The sequence below is a fragment of the Mastigoproctus giganteus genome, chromosome 2, assembly GCF_048544385.1.
Source record: "Mastigoproctus giganteus isolate SK-2022 chromosome 2, ASM4854438v1, whole genome shotgun sequence".
Taxonomy (NCBI): Eukaryota; Metazoa; Arthropoda; class Arachnida; order Uropygi; family Thelyphonidae; genus Mastigoproctus; species Mastigoproctus giganteus.
This window is the reverse complement of record NC_143576.1, coordinates 26,884,153-26,911,503: the sequence shown is the minus strand read 5'-3', so window position 1 is coordinate 26,911,503 and position 27,351 is coordinate 26,884,153. Positions and strand designations below refer to the sequence as shown.

Sequence of the window (27,351 nt, the reverse complement as noted above, 5' to 3'; positions counted from 1 at the left end):
AGCTATATGGTGCAAGGAAGCCTGAGGCTTATGCTGCACCAGCCAAAAAAAAAAAAAATTCCCGAGAGTAAAAAAATAATAATATTTTTTATTATTTATTTATATATTTTTTTTTTTCACAGAAAGGCTGAAATTCAGTATAGGTAACCCTCGTGTTGGACAGATAACTTGTGTGATCGAGACACGCTAATATTCATAAGATCCTTAGTATTCCAATGCAGGACATTGGGGAAGGGGAGAATTTTACAACCACTGTACACATATATTTATTTTTTTATTTATAAAAAATATTCACATACAAAATATAAATTAAAAGAAGTATGCTTATATACTTCTTTTAATTAAATACTTCTTTGAACTAAACTTATAAAACAAAATATCACACTTCTTAATTAATTAACACCGCTCCGGGCCCGTGGTTAATATTAATAATAATTAATAGTATATAAAATTAATAAATAAATAAGCATCGTCAAAGTTGCTCCAAGAGACCCCAAGGTCGGAGTGGCGGCTAAGGCAGATTGTGGCGCCATCTGGTGCCACTCCCGAGAACTACTACTGGACATAAGCCGAAGCTAAACAGGTCCACCTCCATAGATGGATGATGTCGCAGAGAAATGTCAATCATACTGCATCGAGTGTGGCACAGGATAAAGTCACTCGCAATCAGGCCTTAGGCAGAGGGGTCGGTTCGAAAAATCAGAGATGGTCTCCCAAAGAAGACAGTGGAACGAGTGTCGCTGTTCCCTGTATTCTACCACAAGAGAAGGGCAAGGTCATCCATTCCCACCACCTGGAAGTGCATCCTGCGCAACTGCCCTAGTGACCACCTAGGAAGGGAGAAAACGCCAATGCATGAAGTGAAGCATCGAAATGAATACGTACATCATCCAAGCATACTACGAAATAACGAAGGTGTAGACCGATATGACACTTACAGAGCGAGACTACATACCAAGTGGCTGGAACGATTCCCAAATATTCAGGTCACCGAACAGAGAATAGCGAACCAGAGGACCATCGTCATAAAGAACCTGATAGCTCCTGCAATTTTGAAAAAATCAAGCAGGACGTGAGCAATCAGCTACTAAGGATAAAGAATACAGAACCAGAGGAGGAAGAACATACCACCACCGAACCAGAGGAAGAAGAACATACCACCACCGAACCAGAGGAGGAAGAACATACCACTACCGAACCAGAGGAGGAAGAGGAAGAAGAAATACAATGCACAGCAGCTGAAGTGGAAAGAGAAATTACAGGGAATTTCTCAAGGAGTCCTCTATTCTTGATATCCAGAATAGAAGACGAATGGAATAAGGCCCTAACAGAATTCGAAGGAATGGACCCCACAAAGACTCACGTGATACAGAAGCAGAGGTTGAATAGAACCTTGTAGCGTCACAGACCACCTGAATCGGCACATAATACCCCATTATCTCGACAGCAGTGGTGCAACACTGTAGGCCATCCACACAGCCGTATGTTGTTCTGCGGTAGCAGCCACGAGGATTAATGGAAGAGAAGCAAGAGACCAGCAGCAGAAGAACCGAAAACATAAGGAACCAGCAGCTTGGGAAAGAAGACTTCAGCAGAATATAGAAGAATTAAGAGTGAAGATAGGCCAATTGACCCAGTACCAACGGGACAATAGGGGTAAGAAATTAATTGGAAAAGTAAAGAGCATCCTCAAGAGAGACAGTGTCCCCAGCAAACATGAGACAAAAAATCAGAGAACAGGAGAGTACTTGGACACATTGAAGCAGAACCTCCTTGCACTCAGCAAGAGACTACGCCAAAAAAAAAGGTCGATGAGGACCAAAGAGGCTTCTACAAGAATCTCGGAGAAGACAGGAAAGAAGGGAACAGACCACCACAGAAGAAGACAATTGACGAGTTCTGGGGAAACATATGGAGCAGGGAAGTACGACCTAACAGCCAAGCCACCTGGATAGAACTAGAAAGCAAGAAAACCAAGAAATGAGAGGGTGGGAGATTCAGGAAGAAGAAGTAAAACAGATGATCAAGAACTCTCACAACTGGCGAACTCCAGGAATAGACAACGTACCACTACTGGTACAAGAAGCTCAGTTGCACACACAAGCAAGTTGCAGAGCAGTTCACCCGAATGATAAGGCACCCAGAGACAATCTCGAAGTTTCTCACTCAAGGAATCACATATCTGAAGCCTAGAGATGAAGATACAAGAAACCCAGCGAAATATAGGCGAATCACCTGCCTCCCAACAATATACAAGATCCTGACTAGCTGCATAACCGGGAAGATATCAGACCACTTGAAGAGCCAGGACATAAGGGCCGAACAGCAGAAAGGATGCAAGCAGCGGAGCAAAGAATGCAAAGAGCAATTAATCATAGATGCCATGGTTATGGAGCAAGCCTACAAGAAGTGCTGAAACATGTACACAGCCTACATAAATTACCGCAAGGCCTTCGACTTTGTGCCTCATAGCTGGCTAATAGAGGAGCTGAACATCTACAAAGTCAAACCGATAGTGACAAACTTCCTAGGAGAAACAATGGTGAAATAGAGTACAATCATTAAGGTCAAAAAAAACATAACAATCAGGCCAATCCCCATCAGGAGAGGAATCTTTCAGGGAGATGCCCTGAGCCCATGGTTCTGTCTAGCACTTAACCCGCTATCCACCATTCTCAACAGTAGCAAGTACGGATAAACATCAAAGAAGGAAGGAAGAACCTGTACACCCTCACCGACCTGATGTACATGGATGACAGCAAGCTCTAAGTGGGAACTGAGAAGTACATCCAGCAACTACTGCAGATCACCGAAGAATTCAGCAATAATAATAGGATGGAATTTGATCTAGACAAATGCAAGACCCATGGATTGCACCAGGGAAAATTAGTCAACCGAAACTACCAGCTGCAGACTGGTAAAGAGATTGAAGCCATGGCAGAAGGAGAGGCCTACAAATACTTGGGGATAATGCAGGCTCAGTAGTTGCAGCATAAGGAAATTAAGGCCTGCCTGACCGAAAAGTACCATCAGAGACTCAGAAGCCATCTGAAAGCAAAACTGAATGGAGGGAACACAGTTAACATACACACCTATGCAGTCCCAGTGCTAACATACTCCTTCGCGATCATAGATTGAACTAACACCGAGCTAGAGGATATCAGGAGAAAGACAAGGACAGTGATACCAAGAGCCACCAACACCATCCGAAATCTGCCATGGACAGACTGACAATTGCCTGGGAAGAGGAAAGAAGGGGCCTGATAGAACTCATTGAGCAACAGAAGACAGCAATAATTAACCTGAAGGATTACTTCCAGAAACACACAGCAGCACTCCACCAGGCCATAAGGAAGATAGACAAGCTCCACTCAACCTAAGCGAGGAGTCCCACCCTCCAACTATGAGGTACAAATGAAGCTAGAAAGATGTGCAGAAAAGACACTCCATGGCAGACACTACAATCATCTCCATCAAGATCGCATAGATAAAATTGCTTCCAATGCACTCTATCCCGAGAATGAAGGATTCATGCTTGCCATCCAAGACAGGTAATCAACACCAGGAACTATAGAAAATACATCTCCAAGGAGCTTGGAGTGTTCGATGACACATGTTGACGATGCCACCTGACCTCAGAAATGATCCAACACATCACTGTGGGATGCAAGGTGATCACCCAGACTGAGTATACTCGTAGACATGACCAGGTAACCAGGATAATACATCAGAAGCTAGCAAAGAAATACCAGTTGATCGAAGAAAGTGTACCGTACTACAATTATGAACCCCAGGCAGTACTAGAGACCCCAACCCACAAGCTGTACTGGGACTGTGCCATAATAATGGATAGGACAATCCTGCACAACAGACTGGACATAACCCTTGTAGACAAGAAGGAAAAGTCTACCTATCCGATTGACATAGCAGTACCCAACACTGGCAACCTGCAGAAAAACCATGGGGAAAAAAATCAGGAAATACATGAACCTAAAACAGGAGATCAAAGAGATGTGACATATGCAACAAGTAATAACCATCCCGATCATTGTGTTAAACACAGGTATGGTGCCAAAGACCCTACATAACAGCCTAGTTGCAATAGGTCTCACAGCAAACACCTACAAGGAACTCCAGAAAGTTGCAATCCTAAACACCTGTAGGATAATCACAGAGTTCCTCGACAAACAGTAACACCAGACATAACAACAACCACCCTGTGTACTTGGTAGCAATACCCGTCACGAGGTGGATCCCCTAATCAGGGAGAAATAATATAAGAGCAATAATAATAATAATAATAAAAATGATTACGAGCGTTCAGATTCAGTAGCATTTAATAAAATACAATAATTCTGTACATTCTGTCATATAAATATTCAAATAAATTAATATTAAAATCTCCAATCAAAATACCTTTAGAAGAAAGTAAATCTTCATTCACCATGATTCTGTTTTCTAATCCATGAATAAAACCTCCTAATAATAAAGAGGAATATCTATAAACAGCATGCACTATTACTTGCATATTACCATTATGACCTACCAGCTTACGCATAATATAATCCATAAAATATAAAATAAAATATAACTCCACCACCTCTTCTGTCTCTGAGATTAAATTCAACTACAAGCCCATCAATTCTGTAATTGCAAATTTCAGATTCATGTACATTAACAACACAATCTTATCTCTCACAAAAGAAATGTAATCCAAGATATAATACCAGTTATTTCTTCCAGATCTTGTATTACTAGCAATAATTTTAAAGCCTGTAAAAAAATCTTTTGTTTAAATACATCATTATTAATAAGATGTAAAAAATTTTGAAAACATAGAGACTCCTTTAAATCCACAATATAACATAAAATAATACATTCAGTAATCACAGTTCCTCCAACAGAATCACTTCACTCCCATTTAATTTTGCCCAAATCTGTTTGATTTTAGACAATATTTGTATTAGATTGTTCATTCTTTCTAATACAAATTCTGCCTGCTCTTACTCATATAAATTTAAACTTATATCTGTTGGCCTGTTTTTTATGTCTTGTATTCCATAATAATTTCTTATTAGCTAAGGAGAGATGTTTATTAATATAAATGGGGCCAGTTTTGTATAGAGTATCATTATTAGTGATCATTGATTCTTTGCTTTAATGAGCCATTGTTTCTTTGAAGAATAGCCTCTGAGCTGAAAAATCACACATCATTTATTTGTATTCCTGTTATTCTTTTGAAAATATCTTTGCATAATATAAGGAAGCTGATAAGGTACATTGAGCAAGGCTGTTAACTAAGGAGTAAAGCCTTCAAAATCCTACAAATTACCAGACTGCACACCTAAAATCTCATTATTATTAAGCAATTGGTTCTGCTCTAGTATCTTTATTTTTTGAGTATTGGTCATAATCCTTTTATTATGATCTTTGAATGCAAGATCATCATGCATATTTTATTGTTTAATCAGAGATGTAACCATTTCTCACAGTTTTTTTTTTTTTATGAAAACCCCAAACACGAAAGGTATCAAAACCTATAGTACTTAGTACCATGCATGGGTTGAAGGAGAAGTATGGGGGGAGGGTGATGCCGGAAACTTTGCTCTAGAGACTAAACATGGGTTTCACCGCTTCAAGCCTCCAATAAGCAAAGTGGTGGTATTTCACCGGTTGATGAAAGTCATCTATTATGTTCTGCTGTATTGAATCAAAAGAAGATGAAAGAAATGGCCTTGCTTATTTCATCCACACAAGGTTTCAAAGAATATAACTGATAGATACTTCATTTCATATCTAGAATATCATTAAGTAATTCAAATAAATATACTTTTTTGCAACAATTTTTTAAGCATATTCCTCATGTTAGATAAAATCCCTTATAATTAAGCTGGAATTTCAATCACATAATAATAATAAAAAGAAGAAGAAGAAGAAGAATATCTTTCTGATAACCACTAAACTGACAATATTATTATTATTATTAGTAGTAGTAGTAATGGTAAATGATGTAAGGAAGCAAGCTTATACAACATCACCTAAATAAACCTTATCTTAATCACCTGCCCATTGCCTCTAACAATTTATTCAATCCTCCCTTAAATTTATTCAAGCTACCCACTTCCACAATACCAGATGGTGATTTGTTCCAACATGAGCAAATTTCATACATCTATCCTGCAACCATCCATTTTCAATTTAAGTTTGTCTCTGTTTGTGTGCTGTCCAAGAAAGAGTAAGGATACCATCAGCATTTAGATTAATCTGTTTAGTAGCCTTGAACATCTTAATCAGATCTCCTCACAGGTTACCAGTTTCCAAGCATTGTAATTTGCAGAACTGCAGTTTCTCATAGTAAGAATACCGTTTTTTGTCAGTGACTAAACTGGCTGTTCTTCTTTCACTTATTCAAACATATCCACATTTTTCTTAAAGTGAGGTTTCCAGAACTGTATGTAGTACTCAAAGATGTAGCCTAACCATTGCCATGTACAATGGGATTACTGCTTTCTTGTCGCTGTTGACAAACTTCCTATATCTCGTTAACAAAACTCAGTGAACTGTCCTTGCAGCCTGTCTGCACTACTCAGAAAACTCCATATCAGACTGTACAATTACCCCTAACAGGGGCGTTCCTATTGTACTTGGTGCCCAGGTGCCAATCACAATATGGAACCCCTCTTTAAAATTTTCTTCATATGTATGTAAGTTTCAGGTTTACAGGTTCCCTTTGAACATTGGCACCTGGGTGCAATGCACCCCTTGCACCCTCGGGATGGCCTGCCCCTGACCCCTAAGTTTCTTACCTTCTACAACACTATTTTGTTTTTATTAAGTATTTTATTTAGTGATGCTACTAACTTCTGTTAAACAGAGATCGAAGGGCTTCATTTGCAGATAATAAGATGGCGTGAAGTTCCAATTGGTTGTGACGTAACTTGAACCTGATAATAAAGAGATCTGCTTTCAGTATACTATGATATTTGCAAAGATAAGCTCAAGAATTTGGTTGTCTCAGGTACTTGGAGTGTTAGCTCTATAAATTCTAAGGCCAGAGAGACCATTATAGGGGTAGAATTTTTCTCAGCCTGGTCTGTGCTTGTTAACAGGAGAGACTACTTTTACAGGGATGGGATACATTGAAATAGAAAGGGTGCAAGAATATTTGCTGATGTTATCGAGGCAGTGTTAGGTGGGTCAGAAAACTGCTAGCTTTGGGGGATACATGGAATAATAGATTAACAGAAGCCACTGGCAGAGGTGAAAGTGATTCTTGCACTGCTTCTATTGGAATGAGCAGCAGCCTAGAAAACAAGATGCAGGGAATTTCGGAGACTGCTAGGAGTCATTGCGGTACAAATAAACACAGGGGCTGTGTTAGGGTAGCTAAAAATGGGAACTGGTGCATGTATACTTGTGTGTATACTAATTCTAGGAATTAGGTAAATAAATTTGATGAATTTGAGGTGTTGGTCAAAATATCAAAGGCAGATATTGTCAGGATATCAGAGATGTGGTGTCACAGAGATATAAGGAATGCAGAAATGAAATTTGGGGAGTACAATGTGTACAGAAAGGATAGACAGGATAGAAAGGGAGGAGGGGTTATGCTATTAGTTAAGAAACACATAAAATCCAAGGAAGTGTATCCAGTTGACATGGGCAGACAGTGCAGTCTCGAGTCAGTTTGGTGTGACATAAGCACTGGGAAATCAAAATTGAGAGTACGAGTGTTATAGTCCTAATGACTCTGATGAGTATAATAAACAACTGTACAGGGAAATAGAGTGGGCCAGTAAATCAGAGAGTCTTATAAATGGGGGATTTTAATTTCCCAGATATTGACTGGAATTTGTAGGTTGGGCATTCACACACTAGCAAGGCTTTTGTTTATTTATTGGATGATTGTTTTCTACAGCAGCACGTTTGGGAGGCAACTAGAGGGAGTAAAACCCTTGATCTGATTATCAGTAGTGATTCTTCATGCATTAAGAGTCTGCAGATAAAGGAACCACTATGTGGCTGTGATCACAATGTGCTCAAGTGGGATTTACTCAAAGAGGTAACTACCATCAGGTGTAAAGGGAAGGGTTTTTTCTTTCTTAAAGGCGACTACGGAGGTCTGAGACAGTATTTAAATTCTATACGGTGGGACCAACTGATGATGTTACAACCAGCAAATTCAAAATGAGAAACATTCAAAGAATTAATCTTGGAAGCTACAAGGCTTTTCATACCAACTAAGAAATATTGTTCAAGGTTTAGGCCTAAATGGATGTTAGATGAACTAATGAAACATGTGGCAGAGAAGAAAATGCATGGGATACATATAAATTAATGGGTGACACAGAAGCCTATGACAGATATAAGCTAGTCTGTAACCAAGTCACAAAGGAGGTTAAGCAGGCAAAGGCAGATTACAAGAAATCTTTGGCAAAGGATGTAAAGAAAAACAGCAAAGTGTTCTTTATTTATGTAAACTCTAGAAGGAAGGGGATGAATCAGATTGGTCCACTGGATATTGATGGTTCAACTGTTGATGATCCTGCTCAGGTAGCTAACAAACTAAATGAGTATTTTGCATCTACATTTGCACATGAGAAAGGGAGGGGAATGCCAGAGGTGAATTAAACTCTGGCAGTAAGCTAGATGATTTTATAATAACTGAGAGCAACGTGGAGGAGAAATTGTTGAAGATAAACATAAGAAAGGCACCTGGGGTGGATGGGATTTATCCAGTTATATTAAAGGAGGCAGCAAAGAAAGTAAGCAAACCTTTAGCCATAATTATGAGAGCTTCCTTGGACTCAGGGGAGATACCCAATGACTTGAGATGTTCAAATGTGATCCCGATTCACAAAGGAGAATCAAAGGGCGATACGAGTAATTACAGATCTGTTAGTTTAACTTCTGTTCCAGGGAAATTAATGGAGGCATTGGTTAAAGAAGCACTGCAGGATCATCTAGACAAGGTTTCGGTTATAGCTCGGACACAGCACGGTTTTGTTAAGGGGAAGTCTTGTCTGAACAATTTGATTGGATACTATGATGTGGTCACAAAGGAACTGGATGCAGGGAATAACTTTGATATCATATATTTGGATCTTAGAAAAGCTTTTGATACCGTTACACATGGAAGATTGCTGCACCAATTGGAGCAATGTGGCAATGGAGGCAAATTGCTGCTATGGATAAAGGGATAGTTGAATGGGAGAAGACAGAGTGGTAATCAACACTGGGGTTCAGTGTTGGGTTCATTGTTGTTTTCTGTATTTATTAATGATATTTATGATGGTATATCAGGCTTCTTGCCCAAGTTTGCAGACAATATAAAGGTTAGTAGGGTTGTTAATGACAGTATACTGCTGCAACAGGATCTAGAAAAGTTGAGCAGATAGGCTGAGAGGTGGTAACTGAAGTTTAATATTGAGAAATGTAAAGTACTGCATATGGTAAGTAGTAATCCCAAAGTAATGTATCAACTGTGTTTTACTACACTGACAGTGGTAGAGAATGAAAAGGATCTGAGGGTATTTGTGCAATCAGATATGAAGTTTTCTGAGCAGTGCAGATGGTCTGCAAGAGTAGGTCATGGTGTCTTGTCAATGATATACAGGAATTTTTTTAGCAGAGATAGGAGGTGATTATCTACTTGTATTAGCAATGGTCAGGCCACACCTTGAGTACTGTATACAGGTCTAGAGGCCTCATTTTACGAAGGATGTAGAGCTGCTGGAACAAGTGCATAGAAGGGCAACAAGATTAGTGAATGGAACAAAGGGTTGCTCTTATGAATAAAGGCTTAAATTTTCCAAATTACAATGTCTGGAGACTAGGCACCTGCGAGGTGAACTGATTGAGGTGTATAAAGCCTTGAATGGTTTGAGCATTCTCAATGCTGATGGAATTCTTCCTCTTGCTCAGAATAATTGCCTGAGAGGGCATAAATTCAAATTGAGGAAAGACAGTTGTAGAATAGATGTGTGGAAGTTTGCTTTTAGCAATCAAGTGTGTGGTTGATTGCTTGAACAAACTTCCATCTGTCATTGTAGAAGTTGATAGTTTAAATGGATTCAAGGCAGAACTAGATAAACATTTGGAGCGAGTGGATGGGTGAAATTAGGTTTTTTTTTTTTTTGTTTGGCTGATGCTATATAAGCTTGCTTTCTTGCATCATGTGCTTTTACTAATGCTAATGCTAATTTTACAAGAGAAGTAAGTGTGTTTTGAATTTGAGGAGGGGTAGGTTTAAATCAGCAGCAATCATTAGAGTGTTTCCTCCTTTATGTATAGAAGTGATACAATTTAAGATTTCATTGTTGGTGTGTACATTTGTACTGGGTGGGCATTTGATATTGAATAGCAGAGTTACTGACATGCATAATAACAGTGATATTCTGATTGCTTGATGGTGAGATTGTCTCTAATGAAGATTGCAGATCCTCCTCCTTTGCGAGATTTATGTGATGTTAGGAATGGAGAAGAAGCAGGGTGTCCTCCTGCTCATAACTTGTCCAAGTTTCAACAAGACAAATGATATGATTGGCTGCATCAAACAGCATTGCCAGTAGGCTAGGGAACTTATTGTTAAATTGTACATTCTGTACATACAGGTTGAGTGTTGAAATTGGTGCAGAGATAGACATTTTAGGTTTGATGTTTGGTGCACATTAGAGCAGATGTGTTCAGATATTGGGTGGTGAGTTTGTAGCTATGCATCTAAAGGGACAGCTAGAATTCCTGAAAAAGTAACTGTTATTCTGGGTGTCTTGGAGCCATAGTATAGCATGACAAGTATCCCCGCCAGCCAGAGCTCAGGGTTGAGGTATTGTTGGCTCTCTCTGGTGGAAACTGCATTCTGGAATGAGGAATATGTTGGGTGCTTGGTTTTAATTTTAATGATTTTTCTGATATATTTCACTTTGTTAGTAGTTGTTCAATTTCACTGTCAGTAGTTTCTGGGTCAAAGTAACTTATAAAGTTGCCACCTGTTTTATTCCTTTGCTGCACTGTTTTGGCAGATTTTCAGATTACTGGGCTGATTGCTGATTCTGATAATGCTAACTTCATTGTTGGCTTTGTATTGCCTATTATTTACAGATTTTTGGGGGATTTTGTGGGTAGGGAAGGCAGGGGAAGTTAGTGGAGGGTGGAGGAAGTATGAGATTGTACATATCACAAAGGGAATTTTGTGATATGTAGGATTGATATTAGGGTAGGGAGGAGGGTTGGAATGGGGTCAGTTTTAAAACAGGAATAATTTATTTAAAAAATATATATATGACTTTATACAGAATATAAAGTCATACAGATTTCATTACTAATATAATTATTTAGCAAATATTTAACAAACAGCACTTTCTCTGAAGTTTAGAATGAAACAGGTTAACCTAACCTGGAGAAATGTTGGGTAAAATTTAAAATACTGCCTTGTATATGGATATTTTTGAAAATGTGTAAATAACATTCTTTATGCATACCGAAAATATAATCATATCTTATTAGAAGTTGTAGTAATAGTAGTAGTAATGGAGGCATATGAGCTTATGTAGCATCAGCCAAAAAAAAAAACACAATTTCACACATTCATTCCCTCTAAAAATTTATTTAAGGTATCAACTTCCACAACAACAGACAGAAATTTGTTCCAGCAATCAACTACCCGCTAGCTAAAGGCAAATTTCCGCACAGCTATTCTACAACTGTCTTTCCTCAATTTGAATTTATACCCCCTCAGGTTCGTAATCTGAGCAAATGGAAGAATCTCATCAGAATTCAGCATGCTCAACCCATTCAAGGCCTTATACACCTCAATCAGATCACCTTGCAGGTGCCTGGTCTCCAGCCGTTGCAATTTGCAGTACTTAAGCCTTTCTTGGTAAGAGGAGACCCCTTCATTCCCCTCACCAATCTTGTTGCCCTTCTCTGTACACACTCAAGCAATTCAACATCCTTCCTAAAATGAGGCCTCCAAACCTGTATGCAGTACTCAAGGCGTGGCCTGACCATTGCCTTATACAAAGGGATAATCACCTCCTTTTCCCTACTAGCAAAATTCTTGTATATCCTTGACAAAAAAAAAAAAAAAAAATAGCACAACATAACTTGTATTTGTGATCAATGAGAAATTGTTGACACTGGTAATAAAGATTAAGCGTTTTCTAGTAAAAAAAAAAATAATAAATAAATAATTTTAATCAAAATAATAATAACTTCACTTTAGTTCTAATTACATTTCTTAAATCAGTACTTTAGTACTGATTTAAGAAATGATTATAAGCCAATAGATACACTATATTTATTATAACTAACATTGTATTAATTGTACTTATCATTGTTAGTGGCTATGATGATTTATTTTTCTTGATTGTCCTGATTAATTTTTGTATGTGGTTTCAGCTTCATGTTTTAATTCAGAACCAATCACCTAGTGTACCTTTGAGTATTTTCCTTCTGGAAGACAAAAAAAAAAAAAAAAAAAACACACAACATAATTTGTATTTGTGATCAATGAGAAATTCCTGACACTGGTTCAAGAAATAAATCAGTATCCAGATTTTTTTTTTTTTTTTTTGAAGTCTTAACATAAGATTTGTGAATGCAAAAGGCAACAGTTAGTACTACAAAATCACACATCAAGTGTTTCAGTAATCTACAGACACTTACAAAGTGGCTGCTGTTTATCACTTTAGAACCCACCAATCAGAACCAATGAAAACAAAATAGCATTGTGCTGAAATATCCAAGTGCATTCAGTTAATGGAGTCATTGATTATGTCTTCAAACAGGCCTATGGGGCTGGGAAATTCCATACTGCAATAATTAAAGACAAACACCAGCCAAGGAATTAAAAATTTTTACTATAAAAATAAAATATACAGAAATAAAATATAATGAAATACTGTGATACACTATCGGAAGACTAAAATATTACAATAAATTACGATAAAATAAACTAAGATAAAAACGTTAAAAATATAGTTAAAAATACCGAATCAATAAAATTATCTAAAATAAACTGGATTAAAAGCGATAAAACCTGAAGCTTTCGGAGACTGCTGTCTCCTTCTTCAAAAGTATACTATTACTGCAATGACACATCCTGTGTCATTGCAGTAATGTGTCATTACTGCAATGTGTCATGTGTCATCACTGTAATGTGTCATTACCAGGATGTGTCATTGCAGTAATAGTATACTGTTGAAGAAGGAGACAGCAGTCTCCGAAAGCTTCAGGTTTTATTGCTTTTAATCCAGTTTATTTTAGATAATTTTATTGCTTCAGTATTTTTAACTATATTTTTAATGTTTTTATCGTAGTTTATTTTATCGTAATTTATTGTAATATTTTGGTCTTCCGATAGTGTATCACAGTATTTCATTATATTTTATTTTGATAGTAAAAATTTTTAATTCCTTGGCTGGTGTTTGTCTTTAATTATTGCAGTATTGATTATGTCCTCATTACTGTTCAATAAATATTGTCTAATAACAGTCCATTTTTCAAACCTTTATGGAACAAGCGTGAACAAAATGTGGAAAAGATATAGTGGCTTGTGCAAATTTGAGTGTTATCTTGTTGTTTGAAAAAATCTGGGCTACTTTGGCCATAGTGAACCAGTTCATGTTGCCTATATTGTATATTAGATCTGTAAATGGGCAGATCTACATGTTATTCCAGCTGAAAAACCTGAATTCAAGGAGGGGAGTGGGGTATCTGTTTCCTAAGGTCAGTCAAATATAGCCCGAACTGAAGAGACCCTTAAGAAGCCCTTAAGTGTCCAACGGAATTCTAACTCAAACCTTTCCAAACAAGTGGCAACTGGCAAAATCACTATACTCTCACAGAGGATCCCATATAGGGTTCACTGCAATAAAGCTTTATATTGCCTAAGCTAAAAATGGTGTGTAGGATTCTGTATAACCCTAGTCATTTTGCACATATGCTAGTAAAATTAAAAAAAGAGTTGTAGGTAGTCCTTGTATTTTATTGTCATATAACATAACATAGAAATTTGAATAGAAACTTAATTGCATATAATTTTTAAATGGCAATTGTGATAAAATTATTTAATCCTATAAATGACTACATTGCTAAGATGACTGATTATTGTGCTGCCATGATTGTCGTACAGTGTTCAAAGTCAAAAATGCTTGAAGAATTTTACTTTCTGAATGAATGCGTGCTGTTTATATGGTCGAAGTTCAATGATAAAGTGGCATCTTGGTATTTTCCAGATGCTCTCTGTCAGGAGCTGGACCAAGAAAGAAAAGCGCGGCTGGCTGTGCAGGAGAAGCTTAAAGGTGAGATCTGCTTCCGCATGTCTCTTTAGAAGAAACCACACTAGTAAATGTTAAGGTATAATAGAATTTATTATCTGACACACACACAAACAGACACTGTGCATGCAGTTGCACACATTAAAAAGCCAAGAGAAAGAGCATCATGTGTGTGGGTATTATATTCACTTACGCATTATTTGACAAAAATTGTTGATACAACTGGAAGGCATTTCGATTTGTATACTAGATGAAATTTACTTAGAATGAAGAAAGAAAAGATAAAGAATATCTTTTAATAGAAGAAATTTTGAGTTGTTTTCAATTGTGGGCATTTACATTTAAATATTTAGCTCTTGCAGTCAAGGGAGCAAGGTATATGAAAGCAATGCTTTTTTGCATCTGAGGCCAACCTTAAATTTCATTATCCATCACACCAGCTTCTGATTTTTATGTGAAAAATGCAAAAATACCCCTTACATAAAAACAATGGTAAAGATACTCAAAATCCCTAGAGATTGAATTTAAATGTTACGCACCCACATCTAGATTTATGCATAGATAATTGTGAATGACACTGCATTTTTAAGGTTCTAAATAACTTCTGTGCTTACACGAGCTTGCCTAAACAAACCAGGAAACAAGCATTTCAGCATTAGAGTTATGCACCTCTCACCATTTTGTCATTTTCAAATCCACACCCACACACACACAATATATAAACATGAATTAGCATTTTAGCTATAATATACAAATATGTATTTACCATATAACATAAGTAGATATGACAAATCATATGGGCTCACATCTGGTGAGTATGAGCTTGGAACACCCAGGGTCCTGAGCTGGATATCATCATTCTTCTCTTTCTTGGTGATTCTCTTTTGACTCTCTCTCTCAGGGTAACTCGGGAATTTTTTTTTGGCTGGTGCAGCATAAGCCTCAGGCTTCTTTGCACCATATAGCTATAATAATAATCGAATCTAATATATATCTTAGTTAGTATTAGTAGAGGCATATGAAGCAAGAAAGGCAGCTTATATAGCACAGCCAAAAAAAAAAAAAAAAAAAAAACCTTCCCATTTCACCCATCCATCCACTCCAAAACATTGTCTAGTTCAGCCATGAATTTATTTAAGCTGTCAACTTTCACAATGACAGATGGAAGTTTGTTCTAGCAATCAACCACCCACTAGCTAAAGGCAAATTTCTGCACATCTGTTCTACAAATAAGAATATTCTACAATGTAAGGTATAATGTAAAACTAGATAGCGTAATGCATATCACTGCATTAGCTTAGTATAGTATTGTATAGTCAAGTATAGAATAGCATGGTCAATTAATCAATTAAATTTAAACTTATTAATATTCATTATTAATTAATTAAATCATATTTAATTAATTAATAATGAATAATCATATAAAATTAATAATGATAATCAATTGAATTTAAACTTATTAATATTCATTATTAATTAATTAAATCATATTTAAACAGAAATCATGCTCCAGACGAGAGCAGCAAAGCAATGTGCACAAAGTAGTGGGAGTGCTGTGACTCAGGGGAGAACCGAAGGGGCGATTCTCCAATGCATCACAGCCTAAAAATATGTGCAACTTCTGAAACATTTGCAGACATTTCTGGAACAGGACATGATCTGGCCAAGGAGGATGTCTTTGTGTGTGCTACAGAGAGTGTCACGAAATTAGGTGCCAACTCAGCGTTCTAATGGGCCTCGATGAGAGCTTGAAAAGTCATGTAGATATCCTCTAAGGTATTAAAGTGGGGGATCCATCAAGCTCTCAACTGGCCAACTCAATGCCAGAGCTCACTCTTGTGCATCAGACAACACAGCAGCAATCTTCAGGGCAGAAAGCACTGGTCCCACAGGAGCTAGTTATTCTTGGTGACTCTATTGTCATAGAGATGGGAAATATATTATACAAAAAGAATAGGTGAAATAGGACCAGGGTATGTTTGCCAGGGACAAAAGTTGATGTTCTAGAGCAGATATCATCTTTTAAGGGCACAAAGGGTGATACTGTTATACACGTTGGCACTAATGACATCAAGTGTGGGAGATCTTCAGACTTACTTAGCAAGTACAGTGCAATGTTGAAAAAAACTTGAGAGTTAGGGTTCAATTTGAAAGTGTCTGCAATTCTGCTCAGACACAATAGGAGGGAGTATATGATGAGAGCCTTGTCAATAAATTGGGCCCTGGAGAAATTGTGCAAGGCTCATGGGGTAGAATTTTTCTCAGCGTGGTCCGTGATTGTTAACAGGAGAAATTGTTTCTACAGGGATGGGATATATTTTTGTATTATTATTATTATTATTTAAATAGAAAAGGTGCAAGAATATTTTCTGATGCTATCAAGACAGTGTTAGATGGGTCGGAAAACTGCTAGCTTTGGGGGATTCAGAGACTAATAGATTAATAGTAGCCACAGGCAGAGGTGAAAGTGATTCTTGCACTGTTTCTGTTGAAATGAGCAGCAGCCTGGAAAGCAAGGTGCTGGGTCTTTCAAGAACTACTGGGAGTCATCGTGGAACAAGTAAATACATGGGCTGTGTTGAGTAACTAAAAGCAGGGCTGTAGTGGGGTCTCTGCATATGTAACATTCCAGAGTATACCCTCTACCAATGTTATGACTACAGCACTGACTAAGACTAAGATCTCTCCGCATAAATGACATTCACAGAGTATACCTTTTGCTAATGTTATGACTACAGCACTGATTAAGAGTAAGAACAAGTGCATGTATACTCCAATGCTAGGAGTATAGTAAATAAATTTGATGAATTTAAGTTGCTGGTCAAGACATCGAAGGCAGATACTGTTGGGATATCAGAGATGTGTCATACAGATATAAGGATTGCAGAATTGGAATTTGGGGAGTAAAAAAGGAAGGAGGAGGAGTTACTGTTAGTTAAGAAACATATAAAACCTAAGGAAGTGCATCCAGTTGACATGGGCGGACAGTGCAGTGTTGAGTCAGTTTGGTGTGACATAAGCACTGGGAAAGCAAAATTGAGAGTAGGAATGTATTGTAGGCCTAATGACTCTGATGAGTACAATGAACAACTGTACAAAGAAATAGAGTAGGTCAGTAAATCATATTGTCTTATAATGGGTGATTTTAACTTCCCAGATATAGATTGGAACTTGTGGGTTAGTCACTCGCACACTAGAAAGACTTTTTGTTGATTTATTGGATGATTGTTTTCTACAGCAGCATGTTCGAGAAGCAGTAATACTCTTGATCTGATTATTTGCACTGATTATTCATGCATGAAGAATCTGCAGATAAAGAAACCACTAGGTGGCAGTGATCACAGTCTACTACAGTAGGATTTATTCAAAAATATAACTATCATCAGGGGTAAAGGAAGGGTTTTTGCGAGTGGTGGGAATCAAAAATTTTAAAAACCAGTTCTCTAGCACCTTACTACCCCTTTTCAATTTAAAACAAACATAGACCAAAACTAGCATAGCTCGCATGGCGTTTTGGTGTGAAACGGCCTTTGGAGACCGGTTCCATGAAGTCGAGAAATTTTAGGAACAGGATCACGTGTACTGGCACGAACCAGCTAAATCCTACCACTGGTTTTTGCTTTCATAAAGGTGACTACAGTGGTCACAGACAGTTTTTAAATTCTATACAGTGAGACCAACAGCAAATTCTAAATGAGAAGCATTCAAGGAATTAATCTTGGAAGCTACCAGGCTTTTCATACCAACTAAGAAATACTGTTCTAGGTTTAGTCCTAAATGGAGGTCAGATGAACTAATGAAGCTCATGGCAGAGAAGAAAAATGCATGGGATGCATATAAATTATCAAGTGACACAGAAGCCTATGGCAGATATACGCTAGTCTGTAATCATGTTTAACCCCATGGGCTCACATCTGGTGAGTATGGGCTTGGCACACCCAGGGTCCTGAGCTGGATATCATTCTTCTCTTTCTTGGTGATTCCCTTCTACTTTTGACTCTCTCTCTCTCTCTCTCTCTCTCTCTCTCTCTCTCTCTCTCTCTTCAGAGTAACTCGAGATTTTCTTTTATTTTTTTTTTTTTGGCTGCATCATAAGCCTCAGGCTTCCTTGCACCCTATAGCTAATAATAATAATAAGTCACAAAGGAAGTTAGGCAAGCAAACGTAGATTTAGAGAAATTTCTGGAAAAGTATGCAAAGAAAAACGTAAAGACTTTGTTACTTATGTAAACTCTAGAAGGAAGGGAATGAATTAGATTGGTTCACTTGATATCAATGGTTTGATTGTTGATGATCCTGCTCAGGTAGCTAGCAAAGTGAATTAGTATTTTGCATCTACATTTACACATGAGGAGTTATTCGGGTAGGGGAATGCCAGAAGTGTATCAAACTCTGCCAGGGAGCTAAATAATTTTGTAATAACTGAGAGCAAAGTGGAGAACTTGTTGAAGTTAAACATAAAAAAGGCACCTGAGGTGGATGGGATCTATGCAGTTATATTAAAGGAGGTGGCAAAGGATATTAGCTGGCCCTTAGCCATGATAATGAAGGCATCCTTGGACTCAGTGGAGGTCTCCAAGGACTGGAGATGTGCATATGTATCCCCAATTTACAAAGGGGGATCAAAAGGTGACATGACTAATTACAGACCTGTCAATTTACCTTCTGTTCCGGGGAAAATAATAGCGTCACTGGTTAAAGAAGTACTGCAGGATCATATAGACAAGGCTGCAGTTATATATCAGACACAGCATGGTCTTGTCTTACCAATTTGATTGGATATTATGATGTGGTCACAAAGGAACAGGATGAAAAAATTAATATTAATATCATACACTTGGATTTTAGGAAAGCTTTTGATACTGTTGCACATGGAAGACTACTGTACAAGTTGGAGCAGTATGCCATTAAGGGCAAGTTGCTGCTATGGATAAAGGGATGGTTGAGTTTGAAAAGACAGAGAGTGGTAATCAATGGACACTGCTCTTCATGGATTATTGTTATTAGTGGAGTCCCCCAGGGGTCCGTGTTGGGCCCGTTGTTGTTTTCTGTATTTATCAATAATATTAATGAAGGTATATCAGGCATAATGTCCAAGTGTGCACACGACGAAGATGGGTATGGTTGTTAATGACAGTAAGGACGGTATGTTGCTCCAACAGGATCTAGAAAAGTTGAGCAAATGGGCTTACAGGTGGCAATTGAAGTTTAACATTGACAAATGCAAAGTATTCCATATTTGTAGTAGTAACCCCAGAGTAATATATGAACTGTGCAGTACTACACTCTGGGTAGTGGAGAATGAAAAACACCTGGGGGTAATTGTGCAGTCAGATATGAAATTTTCTGAGAAGTGAAGACAGGCTGCAAAATTTCTGTATATCATTGAGAAGACCTTCATGGGGTCTTCTCAATGATATACAGAAATTTTGCTAGAAGGGATAAGGAGGTGATTATCCCTTTGTATAAGGCAATGGTCAGGCCACACCTTGAGTACTGCAATAGACAGGTCTGGAGGCCTTATTTTAAGAAGATGTAGAGCTGCTGGAACAAGTACAGAGAAGAGCAAAGAGATTGGTGAGGGGAACAAAGGGTTGCTGTTACAAAGAAAGGCTGAAGTTCTGCAAATTGCAGAATCTGGAGAATAGGCATCTACAAGGTGATCTGATTGAGTTGTATAAGGCCTTGAATGGTTTGAGCAAGCTTAGTGCTGATGGGATTCTTCCTCTTGCTCAGATTCTGCACATGAGGGACATAAGTTCAAATTGAGGAGAGAAGGTTATAGAATAGATGTGCATAAATTTCCATTTAGCCAGTGGGTGGTTCATTGCTGGAACAAACTTCAATCTGCCATTGTGGAAGTTGACAGGTTAAATAAAACCAAGGCTAGACTAAACCAGCTTTTGGAGTGAATGGATGGGTGAAATGGGAAGGGTTTTTTTTTTTTTTTTTTTGGCTGATCCTGTATAAGCTTGCTTTCTTGCATTGTATGCCTCTGCTAATGCTAATACTGTCTTTCCTCAATTTGAATTTATGCCCCATCAGGTTCAGAATCTGAGCAAGAGAAAGAATCCCATCAGCATTGAGCTTGCTCAATCCATTCAAGGCCTTATACTCCTCAATCAGATCACCTTGCAGGTGCCTAGTCTCCAGAGACACTGCAATTAAGCCTTTCTTGGTAACAGCAACCTTTTGTTCCACTCACCAATCCTGTTGCCTTTCTCTATACTCATTCCAGCAGCTCTACATCTTTCCTAAAATGAGGCTTCCAGACCTATATGCAGTACTCAAGGTGTGGTCTGATCATTGCCTTATACAAGGAGATAATCACCTCCTTATCCCTGCTAGCAAAATTCCTAGATATCATTGACAATATTATTATTATTATTAGCCATATGGTGCAAGGAAGCCCGGGGCTTATGCTGCACCAGCCAAAAAAAAAATTTCTGTTACCCTGAGAGAGAGAGAGAGAGAGAGAGAGAGAGACGTATAAGGGAATCACCAAGAAAGAGGAGAAGAATGATGATATCCAGCTCAGGACCCTGGGTGTGCCAAGCCCATACTCACCAGATGTGAGCCCCTGGGATCCCATGAGTTATTCTTGCAGCCTGTCTGCACTGCTCAGAAAACTTCATATCTGACTGCCTAATTACCCCCAGGTCTTTTTTATTCCCCACTTCTCTGAATGTAGTATCACACAGTTAGTATGTTATTCTGGGGTTACTGCTACACATATGCAGCATTTTGCATTTGTCAATATTTGGTTCTATGGCGTGGAGCCATAGATCCAAAACTGTAAATACTACATAAAATTAACAAAAGTTTCAAATTTATGAAACATTGCACTCTTGCTTAAATAAATGTAATTTATTTTTCCATCTTTACTATCCATAGGTGCAAAAATGAATGAAGGATAAATTAATTCGCACAATAACAAAGTCTGGGAAGAGTCCAGACCTCAATCCAATTATTATTATTATTGCTCTTATATTATTTCTCCCTGATTGGAGGTTCCACCTCGTGACAGGTATTGCTACCAAGTACACAGGGTGGTTGTTGTTATGTCTCGTGTTACTGTTGGTTGAGGAACTCTCTGACTATCCTACAGGTGTTCAGGATTGCGACTTTCTGGAATTCCTTGTAGGTGTTCACTGGGAGACCTATTGCTGCTAGGCTATTATGAAGGGTCTTTGGCACCATACGTGTGGTTAACACGGTGATCGGGATGGTCGTTACTTGTTGCATTATTATTATTATTATTATCCATATGATGCAAGGAAGCCTGAGGCTTTTGCTGCACCAGCCAATTGAAAACTGTTGGAACAAAATGGGTGTTTCAGTAATGTAAAAGAAACCAAAAACAATTAAAGAGCTGTATGAGACATTAATTTGTGTTTGGTACCATAAGACTTCCCAGGAATACATTCAGAACCTTATCCAGTCAATGCCACAATGATGTGCAGCAGTCATCAAAGCAAGGGGTGGGCCAATGAAACATCAGTGCGTATTTTGTTGTGCTTTTTGATTATATAGTATATAGCTGCCTGTCATCCTGATAATGGCAGAGTAATGAAAAAATCACTGCTTTAATAGAATTTTTGTTATTATGTGGACCATAAATAACATGCTATTATTTTGGGGAAAAGTACTTTTTTCATTGTATAAGGCATAAAAGTAATTTTTTCTGAAATTAATAGTTTCGTGTATATTAACATTAGTAGAAGCATATGATGCAAGAAAGCAAGCTCATACAGCATCAGCAAGAAAAAAAAAAAAAAACCTTCCCATTACACCCATCCATTTGCTCCAAAGGTTTCTCCAGTTCTTCCTTGAATTTAAGCTGTTAACTTCCACAACAACAGTTTGTTCCAGCAATCAACCACCCACTGGCTAAAGGCAAACTTCCACAAATCTATTCTACAACTGTTTTTCTTCAAATTGAATTTATGCCCCTCAATTGCATAATCTGAGCAAGAGGAAGAATCCCATAAGCATTGAGCTTGGTCAAACCATTCAAAGCCTTAAACACCTCAATCAGATCACCTTGTAGGTGCCTAGTCTTCAGATGCTGCAATTTGCAGAACTTAAGCCTTTCTTTTTTTTTATTATTATTATCATCATTAGCTATATGGTGCAAAGAAGCCTAAAGCTTTTACTGCACTAGCCAAAAAAAAAAATAATTTGACTTACCCTGTGTGTGTGTGAGAGAGAGAGGTAGAAGGAAATCAACAAGGAAGAGAAGAATGATGACATCCAGCTCAGGACCCTGGGTGTGCCAAGCCCATACTCACTAGATGTGAGCCCTTTGTTCCCCTCACCAATCTCATTGCTCTTCTCTGTAATCATTCCAGCAGCTCTACATCCTTCCTAAAATGAGGAAGGATGTAGAGCTGCTGACCTGTCTATATGCAGTACTCAAAGTTCTTGTCAATGGTATACAGGAATTTTAAAAATTCCTGTATACCATTGACAAGAACCCATTAGCTGCCCTGGCAGCCTGTCTGCACTGCTCTGAAAACTTTATATCTGACTGCACAATTACCCCCAAGTGTTTTTCATTCTCCACTACCCTGAGTGTAGTACCACACAGTTGGTATGTTACTCTGGGGTTACTGCTATCCATATGCAGTACTTTGCATTTGTCGATGTTAAATTTCAGTTGCCACCTCTCAGCCCTGCCAAACTTTTCTAGATCCTGTTGCAGTAGCATATGGTAAATACTTTTATTAGCAACCATGCCAACCTTTGTATCGTCTGCAAACTTGGACATCAAGCCTGATATACCTTCATCAATATCACTGATAAATATAGAAAACAACAATGAGCCCACCACCGAACCCTGGGGGACTCCACTAATAACATTAGTCCATTGATTACAACTCTCTGTCTTCTCCCACTCAACCATCCCTTTATCCATAGCAGCAGCTTGCCCTTAATGCCATACTGCTCCAATTTGTGTAGCAGTCTTCATGTGCAACAGTACCAAAAGCTTTCCTGAAATCAAAATATACAACATTTTTTGCATCCAGTTCCTTTGCAACCATATCATAGTATCCAATCAAATTGGTCAAACCTTTATCAAACCAATGCTGTGTCTGAATTATAACCGCAGTCTTGTCTAGATGATCCTGCAATGCTTCTTTAAAGTGATAGTATATTTATGTTCTTTCAGCTATTTCTATAAGATTTGTTGCTAGTACAAGGTGAACAAACTAAAAGGATGATGCAATTTTTTTGAGTGCTGTATATGGATTTTTAAAAATTCAACAAAAAGTATTATTATACGTTTACACATGACCATGCTAAGGCTTATTATGAAAATGTGCCCGTCTCCACTACATGAAAAGGTTCCATTGGAATTACTCATTTTTGAAAAATCTGATGCATAGTTGCAATTGCTTCCAGCTTCTGTCTTAAGACGACAGTGGCTGCTTTTTAATTCAGTGCTCCCAACCTTCACTATCGTTATTCATTTATTAGCACTAGCGAGAAATGTGTAATATATAATTCCACACAAGAAACAGATATGTAAAAATTAATACAAGTACATATAAAAATTGAATCTGGAACTGTATCAGAATGTGTAGGTCTGGCCAAACGATGGGTAACATTTCTTCCTAAGAAGAATAAAAGTCCCATCGTGGGAAGAAATGGTTATTATTGTTGGGTTTATGGTCTTCCATCGACTTAGACCACTTTGCATCATGTTGTATATGTTTGCACAAGTGTGTGGTTTGGATGTTGTGATGTTTGGATGGTGTGCTGAAAAATCCGAAATAACTCACATGTGGAAATCCTACTCCCTCCATCTGTGATTGGCTAACTACATGTAGCTGCAATTGAAGGAGCCTTTAGAAAGCTGCAAGTTGTCGACGAGAACCGAAAGCCCTTTCCAAATGAGTTACAGTGTGCAAACCACTATACTGTCACAGAGACTGCAAGAAACAGCAAAACAAAGTATATTATAATTAGATTCCATAAAATATATATGCTAGTTTTGGAAAATGCTATTTTACAAGCATTTTAATCCTCCAAGATTCCCGGGATTGAATATTTGGTTCATGCTTGCCTACTTTTTGATATTTATTGACACCAGCCTATTTTAATTGCTGCTGTGCAAATGTCCTCGTTGCCAACTGCAGAGAAAAATATGTGAGCATTCAGGAAAATTGAGACAGGTTAGCAATGTTTACTTGTGATAGTAACTGATATTCAATTGTTCATACTGAGACAATTTTGTTATGTATTAGCATTCTAGTAGCTTCTGTCTGGGCTGGTACTAGCATTTGCACCTTAGGCAAAACCTTGTTAATTTATTTATTTGTTATTGCTCTTTGTTTTTTTTTTTTTTTTTAGGAGCATTAGCAACTAAGGCCATATTGCTCCAGGGATATGCAGTGGTCATTCCCTGACCTTTCTGCATCCTCCGTATTTGGTGGTCACGGGCTCGAACCCTGGTCTAATCAAAAAGCGTGTGCTACGCACTGCTGCTGCTCCTACCCACCTGGCTACGGAGGCACCGCAAAACCTTGTAACGGCACCTAATTCATATTGTATCTTAACATACATATATATATGCAGTTGCACATCTAACAGCACCTGTGGAAAGTGCCTCACTTGCACACCCCTAGCACTGGCCCTGGCTTTTGTATTTCTGTTTTCTAACTAGCATCTCCTATACTTACTTTTTCTAACTATAAAAGTGCTGAATGTTAATTATAGTACTAACCTGTTATTTATTGATTTATAAATTTATCACAACATTACTAACAGCATGCTTGGTGCCTCCATAGACAGGTGGGCAGGAGCAGCAGTGCATAGCACACGCTTCCTGATTAGACCGGGTTCGAGCCCCGTGACCACCAAATACAGAGGATGTGGAAGGTCAGGGAATGACCATCGCATATCCCCACCCCGGATAAAGGATGAGAGTTGGCATTAGGAAGAGCCTTTCCTGATCTTTCCGCATCCTCCGTATTTGATGGTCACGGGCTCGAACCCCGGTCTAATCAAGAAGCGTGTGCTACGACCTGCTGCTCCTGCCCACAGAGGTGCCTTGAAAACGTTACCTAAATGTATAATAGTTTAGGCGAATAGTTTAATAAACTATATTATTGAGTGGTATTATACAATCTTAAAAAAATCTGTGTAATGTGATTTGTGAATGTCCACTTAGGTCAGAGACATAGAGAAAAATTTATTTTATATTCTGTCAGTAAACATTGATTTAATGGTTAAAACAATTCTCTGTTTTTAAAACTAATAATGGTTCTGTTTTTTTTTTTTATTATTTTTTTTTTTTTTTTTTCTTTAGAAGCACATGATGCCCTCCAACACTTTTCATGCAAGGTACTAGCCTCACGTCACTGCGGCGAATGTGGATATAAACCTGAATTACCTGAATGAAGGCTCATGCAGAGTAAACTAAGACTTAGCGGGGCACCGAAATATAGCCATATTTACAAAATTTGGCGATGTGCACGACACTCTCGAAACAGACTGTGGACTTTTTGGAACTGATAGTCAAATAAGATGGAGCGCACAATCTGCCAGCGGTGTTTTTTTTTTTTTTGGTGCCGTCAGAGAAAGAGGAAGAAGACAGGTGCTCAAACTTGAACTGAGTGAGCATACACAGAATGTAAATAAAAATTAACATAACTCCCGATTTTAGACGTTGTAAACGCGTAACCAAATACAAAAGTGAAAAAATTAATTGGATGCCACTGAATTAATATTTTTGCTTGAAAAGAAATGAACCGTTGCAAAACAAAATAAAAATTGTATACAAGAAAAAAAAAAAAGAAAAAAAAAACATAATTAGAATAAAGAAATATATGATTACCAAATACTTACAAAATACAGATGGTGTAATATTTAAAAGGATATTATACCACAAAATATCGAAAAATAATAATATTGTTATATTTATCTTATATCTAACAAAGTGAAGGTAATATTAATATAAATAATGCAATGATTTTTAAGTAAAATAAACAATTCTTTGTTTTAAATAGGCGTAAACAGAATGAAGAAATTACAAACGAGGGAGAAATCTTCAGGGTTCCAATAAGAGGGGGAGGTGAGCCAATAGGAAATAATGTTCTACCCTAATGGTTTCGTAACTAATAGAAAATAATTGCTCTTACTCGAAATACTTGATAACACACAAATGCTCTTTAAACTATGTAGATGTTATTCAGAGTTGTTCTCAGTTTTCTTCTTAAAAATATAATAAATAATAAAACAAATAAATACGCTAGAAAAAAATAGAAAAATAAATAAAGCAGAAACTTAATTTTTCGATACAGTGATTCTATGAGCATCGTAAACAAATTAAATGACATTCAGCTTTTGATGGAACCAACTAATGCTGATGTATTTGAGTTTATTGAGACATATGCAACTCAGAAATGCGAGATGAAGGACTTCATTTCAGTGGATATTGTGTGTTCAGGAACGATGGGGATGCTCTCATAGTCACCCAGCTCCTCTTTACGAGCTGGGTGACTACAGTCCTAAAGAGGAGCTGGGTGACTATAGGTCAGTAAATTTAACATCCGTGGAAAGGAAGATTATGGAGTCTATGGTTAAGGATGCAATTCATAACCAAATTGACAAGTATGGTACCTTAAATAGATCATCATGGTTCATTAACGAAAAGTTATGCCTGACGGATCTAATAAAAAAAAAAAAAAAAAAACTGCTAGTTATTAAACATTTAGGATCTATCCTAAGTTCTAGAAGTTGGTAGCTTAAATAGATTCAAGGCAGAACTTGACAAACATTTGGAGCGAGTGGATGAGTGAAATAAGGGTGTTTTCTTTTTTCTTTTTTTTTTTTTTATGCTATATAAGCTCGCTTTCTTGTATCATGTGCCTTTGCTAATGCTAATGCTAATTTTGATGCAGGTAATAGTCTGTCATACAGTATATCTACAGAGTGTCTCAGAAATATTGGTACAAACGTTTATGGGAGGTAGGTAACAGCTAAAGGAATGTGAATCGCATAGGAACCCATAATCGGAAACGTCACGGGAAAGTAGTAGCAGAGGCACAAGAAGCAGAAATGACAC

At 37.7% G+C, this 27,351-nt stretch overlaps 1 protein-coding gene across 1 annotated transcript in view; it reads left to right on the top strand.

Moving 5' to 3' along the window:
• Window positions 1-25,685, top strand: part of fuss (SKI family transcriptional corepressor fussel) — a 224,193-nt gene extending 198,508 nt beyond the window's left edge. Inside the window, exons 8-11 of the mRNA XM_090389915.1 lie at window positions 14,238-14,303; window positions 16,107-16,150; window positions 16,987-17,029; window positions 25,594-25,685. Of these exons, the coding sequence (XP_090246041.1) occupies window positions 14,238-14,303; window positions 16,107-16,150; window positions 16,987-17,029; window positions 25,594-25,685 (245 nt within the window). The remainder of the gene's footprint in view (window positions 1-14,237; window positions 14,304-16,106; window positions 16,151-16,986; window positions 17,030-25,593) is intronic.
• Window positions 25,686-27,351: the final 1,666 nt, after the last annotated feature.